The following is a 7598-nucleotide window of genomic DNA, read 5'->3' as shown; positions in this document are numbered from 1 at the left end:
ACGAATAAGAATGAATTTATTTGCTGCAAGTTTCACTTCTACCATTGCACTATTGCTTTATCTTGAACTATAAACCACAATAGTGTTCAGAAACTGTATGAATAATGTATTGTTTTTATTTTTTGTCCCGTTGCAGAAATATACCTACATGACTGTGAATGACTTTAGCGTCCCCGGAGAACAGATCAAACGTACCCTATATGACGCACATGCACCAGGCGTTTGTTCACGGAAGAGATAGAACGTTAGGGGAGAGAGGGACGTAAATCCCATTTCGGAGCAATAATAAGACATTAAAACCACAGAGACGGTAAAATTGTGATATAAAGTGCAGTCTGGTTCACAGTTTTAGCTGCAACCGCCTGAAGCTGCTTTTGTTTGAGAGTTAAAGCAGCAAATACTGGACACACCAACAGAACTGATACCTCTACGCAGTACCAGACCGTAGAAGCTTTCTTTTAGTCCTGGTCACAAGTAGTTTCTGACCACTTTGTACTCTGTGCTGTTTAGTAAGGTTGAAGCAGCTATTCCGTGCAACTATTGTCCGACATTAAACTGGACCATAGCCTAAAAAAAGTTGTTGACTAATGTTCTTCAGTTTCCTCAGTCATCCCGTATTAAGAATGTAGCCTCTACCAGCTAAACATGAATATATTTTGCTGAAAAAAAAACCCCAAAAAGGGTATTTTCTGAACTTACTCTTTTTCTTTGGTCTGCTTTTCCACTGATGTTAGGCAGTCCCACTTCTTTGTGGTTTGTTTCTTGCACATGATCAAGACCATGTCTGTTTTTATCTGTTGAGAGAACAAAAAGAGTGACACAGAAATGCCATTAGAAAAGATTAATTATTAAAACAACATGATAAATAGGTGACAAATGTATTTTTATCTTTTATTGGTGTTTGCTTTCCCTAAATATTTAGTTCTGGCAAAAAAAGAAGCTAAAACTGCAACAAATGGGAATTAAATTAAGTCGATGGAAAATGCAAAAGTCTTCTTTAGGAGGGAAAAAAGGCTTAACTTTGAATGCAAAAATACAGAATTGTGAAATCTAAAATACGACTTTGTTTCAAAAATGCTTCTTGATGTTAAGACACTAGAGTCAAATTTAATGGAAAAATAGAGAAATGCGATTTACCTTTTTGTAGCTGTCCTTTTCATCGATTGGGTGTAACAAGCTGAGCACCGTCATCTGGTGATTTTTTCCATTTAGATTCTTTACCAAAACTGAGAAAGATCTGAATCAACACAAATGTCAAGTTAGTATGAAAAAAGTATGAACGTTCTTTACAAAACAAGTTGAATTACCTTTCAGTGAAGTTGACCTCTACATTTTCTGATGGGATTTTGTCAACACCTTTCAAATCCAGGTAAATTTTAACAAATTTGTCTGACTGGTCCCACGCTGCAAAGACAAACAATAAAAGCATAAACAATTGGCAAATCATTATTGAGTCCTAAACACTGTTAATATCTGAAATGCTCCATACCATAGTTAGTGATTTTTGTTGTGTATGGGGCTTTAGAGGCTGCAGATGGATCTGCCTCTCTCTTAGCATGCTGTTCCTGCTGCTGTCGTTTAGTTGCGAGTTCTTTTTCCACTTTCCTCTGCTCCTGTTTTAACAACTCCTGCACCCTTTTCCTCTCTGACTTCTCCAGGAGGGAACCCAGCTCCTGCAAGTCTGCTTCCAGCTGGGTAATCTGGTAAATAGGAATCAGGAAAATCAAGGAACAACTAGTTGATTTCATTTTTGTTAAACAAACTCTTTGCAATTCAGCACACAATATATATATATATATATTTGCATTTATAGACATTTTTATGCAATTGTATTATCAAGTTCTAAGGTCAATGTTCAATATTTTTTTCTGACTGGTAAATCCACACATAATATTTAATTAACCAGGTTAGTTAGATAAAAGGAGCAAGATCTGTACATCTATTGTGGAATTGTAAATTGTTCCGAGGAAACACACACGACTTAATAAGTAGACATAATTCACTAAAAGTTTCATTAAATTAAAAGAAAAATTGAAATAGCATCTATCTGAATATAAAAACAAAGCACACGAGTTTCCCCTTTATACAGTCTGCATTTTATTATTTATGCTACTACTAGTACTTAAATAACTATCACGAGTCACGGCACATAGCATAATAAACAGTAACGTGTTCATATGTCAATATTATCCAACAGGAGTCAAAATATTGTCATTTTTAGTAGTTTTCTATCATTTAAAATGTTTAAAAGCAGCTCTGAAGTGCAGCGCAGAAGCCGCGAGCGGGATGCTGCTGGAATGTTCTAGTAAACTTCATCAGAATGGGTGAAAACACAACTGATAGCTAATCTTCAGAGGTAAATTTATCACCCTAAGCGTTTGTAATTGTAGTTGAAAAGTGGAAACGTTCATTTTGCAGTTATCCAATAAAAAGACAAAGGAAGAAATCTATAAAATATTCGTTAAGGGGCAAGCAAGCTAACCGACGTAAGCTAATATCACACAACTATTAGATACCGACATAAATTTAACGAACTCACCCAAGTAAAGATTAAAACATATAATTTAAATTATGTTTTGGCATATATAAATTTTATACCTGATCCGTTAGCTCCATTGGGTCTCTTTATGTTTCACCCAGAAGATTTGGAAGACCGCACTGCTCTCTGAACTGAGGATTTCTAACATTCGGAAGCAACGCTGCTTCTTCTTTGAATTATGTGCCGCTTTCACCACTTACTTTAGCTTCAGTACTGCCACCTAGCGGTTGGAATAAATAAAACCAGATTTGAACAAAATCGCATGTAATTTGTTTTTTCTTTTTACATTCGGGATTTACTTACATTTGTTTAGTGTTTTTTCCATTATTATTTTATGTCTGTAAATTAGTGGTGATAATAACATTTAAACAAAGATAACTCTAGTTCTTTTCCATATATAAAGCAGACATTTTTTATGACTACTTCCATGCTCCATCTTAAATACCCTATTTTTCAGAAAGGTATTATCACTTTCCCATGTATCATTCATTATTGGAAACAATTTGTAGATAATGTGTCTTGGAAAAGGGTCTGACTTTCAGCTAATCACCATCTCATTTCCAATAAGATAAAATAGATTTATTATAAAATTCTACACAGATTTTATTCCACAAAAAATGTATTTAAAAAGATTTAAACCCAGCAATGTGTACCTTTTGTAAATGCTCACAAGAAGTAGTTACTCCTCTTTTTTGGCATGCCATTCTTTGCTTTTTTTTTTTGCAAATCTTCTGTGATTTCTGTTGTTACAATTGTGTTCTCTCCTTATCTTTACTTTGGAAGCATGCATTGTTTGGGTTCCACCAGTTTTATTTTTTATCAATTTATTAATTTTTCTTGCCAATTTGGCATCCATAAACGCAATTTTTTTCCTAACAAAATTCCCAGGTTTTCTTTGTTTCTGGTAGAAGCCAAACTATTGAATCAATTACTTTAAAAAAAAAGAAAACCAAAAGGCTGTGAAATGTCTTTAAATTTGTTTTTAATATAAAATCATAAAAAATGTAAACTCTGCAATTTTTTAATCACATTTTTACTCATTGTATGTTTTTCTTTTTTGTTTGTTTGTACCCCTGGAATTTTATGTAATTTTATTTAGTTTTATGTTATATTGTTTGTATAAATGCAAAATGTATTTTAATGGCTATTTTGCATTTTTTTTGTACTGAAACTGACGTTTACAGTAAAGTTTATTTAAAAAAAAAGCTTAAATACTCTACATTCACTTTCACCAAAAAATGTCAAGTTCCAAAATGTAAGTGTTGAATATTTCAGGGATCATGAATGCTAAATAATAACTTAAATTTTTCCTATTAGAATGTAATTCAGTGTTTTCCTAAACAACATTTACAAAAACAATCATGAAGCAATGAAGCAAGAAAAAAGAAGACAGTTTTGCACAATGATGTTTATTTACTCTTACTCATATTTGCATTACTTTTCATATATTTGGGTTCACACAACAAAATCAGATTTTAGCAGGAAATTAGATACTTTGAGAAATCTGCAAAGCTAAAACCTGCACAGCTTTGTTTACACATAAATCAACCATTATATCCAAAAATACCACATTCACCATCTTGCTCTGAGAATCCCTGACATCTGGTTGTGGTCAGCAAGGTGCCGGAATACAATTCGACTCAGTCGCCACCTCCGCTTTACTCCTCGGGGCCGGGAAGTCATCACACACCTGTTACGTATCCTCACAGGACAGCTGTCTCTTGGGAGACCTGCAATTTCTTTGTCTGCGATCTCCTATGAAGACATTCAGAAAGGGTTTAAGGATTGTAACTTATGTGCGTGCTTACTTCTTTATCTTAATGGTGACACAAAATAGTATTTAGTAGTTTTAGCATAAAACAAGATGACTTTTTTAACACCATAAAGAAAACAAAAATATGAAAACCATATTTAGCTCTCTTGCTGTATAGACAGTTAGAACTTGTGTAAAATGATGAAACTTTCAGAACACACTGTCAAACATGGTGTGGCATACACGGAACTAGTTGAAAATATGAATCTGGGAACAACCTGAAGCTCTTTCGGCAGGAGAGTGTTCTTCCTTAATGCATTGATCCGTAATCTTTCATCTGCATAGTCGAAGGCCATCTGTCTTCTCTTGACGTCTCTGAGCATCCTCCAGTCAACATAGTAGCTTCTGATCTGCTCCACAGCTCCCCAGCAGCTTCTCAGTGCCTGCATACCACACACATCAAGTTACTGACAGGTATCTCCATCTGCAATTCATAGTCACAGTTTTAAAGTTTTCACTTAACGATCTCAGTCCTGAAATGCAAGTGGGTTCTTGACAAAATATTATAAAATATGTTCATTTGCTTAGATGAAAAGCATGGCAGCTACTGTTTTGGGATCATATCTTACCAAGAACTTCAAAGTTTACAATCTTTTATGATTGTTTTGTGGGTTTGATCAGCTGAAAGCAAGTTACCCTATCCTTTTTTTGCTGTTGTTTTTGCTTTGATGTAGTTAAACTAACACGTTTATAGCAGTATATTAAAAACACCCCAAAAAGAAAAAAGTGTAAGAGTTTAAATTAATAACATAAAGATGTATCTGACTTTTTTAAAGGTCAAGTATAATAAAATATATTGTAATAAATTACCCACAAATTGAAATACATTAAATTGTGCGCTTTTAAATGAATAATGGAACTTAAATATCTTTACTTTATCATTACACATGTCTCACTCACGTTTATGCATTTACATTTAATTAACTAGCTTGAAAAAGCGGAGCGTCTAGACATTAGTGAAGTCTCAAGAAAACGATACTATGTTCCGCGTCTCCTGTCAACACAATTTGAGGACAGTAAGAGCAACTTATTCAAGCTAAATTCGCAACAATTTGATGTACTCTTCTGTTCGTGTCAACTAATCTGAGCAACGGAGTCTAGGTCAAAAAGCTAGCTAAACCTTTAAAGTTGCGAGTTTTTGCATTCTTTATGTTAAAAATATATGAAAAGCTTTATAAAAATACAGGACAAAATGTTTATAACAAGAATTGTACCTGATTTGGTAAGCAGACCGTAGAATAAACGGCATTTAACCCCAAACATGCTAGCCGGCGGGTCGCCATATTGATTTCCGAGTGTACTCTTCTTCACTGTAGCAGGATGTACATGTGAACCTGGTGAGGCTGAAAATGTCGCCGCCTATCGACCAGGAGGGGACACAACAAAAACCACAGCCATTAAAAATAAAAACAAAGACGATTAAAAAGAAAGAAAGAACAACATAAATGTAATGAAAATCAACAAAAAATATGTTCATAAATTATTAATTAATTAACTTAGTTAGAGGTTCGATTGTTAAGCCCTCCTTTTTTAGTGTTATTGGAACTATTAAGCCCGTTATTTTTATTTTTTTGCTTTAGTTTGATGAAAACTTATCAAAATATATTTAAATAACACAGCACTTTGAGGTGTATTTGTTAATATGAAAAGTGCTTTATAAATAAAATCAGTTTGAATTTGAATTTTATGGTGAAGATAAAAATTACAAGATCAATGTGACAATCCTACCAGTAGATGGCAGTGTAGCGCTTCTGCTTTCAAACCTTCACAAACCTCAAGGTATTTTTTTTTTTTTTTTTGAAACATCCCTTTGAAATATTCACGTTTTATCTTATTTTAAATTCAGCAGTTATGTTTTATTACTTTTTTTTCAAAATCCAACACAATACCAAACATCTGTGCTTCAGCAGGATGCCCAGCTGTTTCTAAAATCCTCTATGGAAAATAAATAAATACCACGGACGCAAATAAACAACAGAAGCTGATTCTATTAAAAAAAAATCCTCATTATTTTAGAACCTGTAGGGGATGTGTTCACGAGTAAGTATTAACACATGAGTTTTAGGACTGCTTCCTCTATAAAAGGAACATTTTGCGGCTGTAAAGGCTGCTAAGGCATTTAAATAATGAACAAGAGAAGTCAGTTCATCACTGTTGGCTGCAACTGACTGCATTTAAACACCTTTCATGGAGGATGTAGCAACCTGTCAAATTCAGTTTTAATTTGGATTTTAATGGAATTTAAATGTAATTTATGTCCAAGCTGACTGGAGCGTTATATTTGCTGAGTAATGGCAGAAATAAATCTAAAAAGAAGTTTGTAATTCTTGAAAAGGACAAATATTCTTATAAAGTTGTGAAAAGTACAGCACTGTTTAACGCATGGGTCTGCAACACAACTTTACTTTGTATCTATTTGAAAAAGTAGATTTAAGTTTGAATTTTTATGTGGTTGGTTGTATAAATTTAATATTTCACAACCTTTAAATAATAGTTGACATTAGCCAAAAAGGAATAGGCTGAATCATCATGTTTATCAAAGCCCATCCATAAAATAAAACTTACACAGAAACAAAACTGAACATCAAGATGACAACATAAAAAAATATACATTTTCCAACCAAATACATATTCTTATGTACAAGTTTATAGACATACAAACACGAAATATACATACATTGCAGCTACATACATACATATTATTTTTTTTAATCAGTAACCTAATTTTTTTAAAGAGTATTGACTCATTTAGGATCTTTATTCAAAGAGTTCCAAAGTTTCGTTCCAAAAACCGAAAGACATCTCCATTTAACATTTGTTCTTGCCCTGCAGGAATAAAAAAATAAAATTTCCTCTTAAATTATAAGACACTGCTTTGTATTTATGTTATGTATTACTATAATGAACATAAATGTTGACATAAATAAATGTAGACAAAAAGAAACATCAAACTTAGCCTTTTTTTTCTGAATATGAAAAATGCAAAACTTTGACTTCCTTTCAAAATAAAAGTCTGTCTTGTCTGATTGTTTTGTTTCACTTGAAAAAAAAAGCTACTGTATCTGAGAGCCACAATACTCTCTTTTTACATATATAAGTTCCACAAAACACACGAAAACTTACAACATGAATTCAAGGTACTAAAAATGTACTTTCTGTGTACTTTCTCTCATCTTACATATGGCAAGTACCATGAAACATGTAAAAGGTACCACAAAAGTAGCACATAAATACCAACCACCTAGA

The 7598-nt window shown here is 33.1% G+C and overlaps 2 protein-coding genes across 2 annotated transcripts in view; both read right to left on the bottom strand.

The window, feature by feature from the left end:
• LOC112147811 (calcyclin binding protein) overlaps nucleotides 1-2754 on the bottom strand; it is a 4400-nt gene extending 1646 nt beyond the window's left edge. The window contains exons 1-5 of the mRNA XM_024274425.2: nucleotides 2599-2754; nucleotides 1490-1700; nucleotides 1308-1404; nucleotides 1138-1237; nucleotides 700-794 (exon numbers count right to left, since the gene is read on the bottom strand). Of these exons, the coding sequence (XP_024130193.1) occupies nucleotides 700-794; nucleotides 1138-1237; nucleotides 1308-1404; nucleotides 1490-1700; nucleotides 2599-2616 (521 nt within the window). The 5' untranslated portion in view covers nucleotides 2617-2754. The remainder of the gene's footprint in view (nucleotides 1-699; nucleotides 795-1137; nucleotides 1238-1307; nucleotides 1405-1489; nucleotides 1701-2598) is intronic.
• Nucleotides 2755-3929: 1175 nt separating this feature from the next.
• Nucleotides 3930-5720, bottom strand: mrps14 (mitochondrial ribosomal protein S14). Its single transcript, XM_024273931.2, has 3 exons — nucleotides 5567-5720; nucleotides 4571-4735; nucleotides 3930-4294 (listed from the first exon to the last, which is right to left on the bottom strand). The coding sequence occupies exons 1-3, from the start codon at nucleotides 5633-5635 to the stop codon at nucleotides 4112-4114; spliced, it is 417 nt and encodes a 138-aa protein (XP_024129699.1). The 5' UTR covers nucleotides 5636-5720; the 3' UTR covers nucleotides 3930-4111.
• Nucleotides 5721-7598: the final 1878 nt, after the last annotated feature.

This window comes from Oryzias melastigma, linkage group LG17 (genome assembly GCF_002922805.2).
Source record: "Oryzias melastigma strain HK-1 linkage group LG17, ASM292280v2, whole genome shotgun sequence".
NCBI classification, from domain to species: domain Eukaryota; kingdom Metazoa; phylum Chordata; class Actinopteri; order Beloniformes; family Adrianichthyidae; genus Oryzias; species Oryzias melastigma.
Note: the sequence above shows the minus strand (reverse complement) of the source record. Positions and strands in the feature narration are given on the sequence as shown.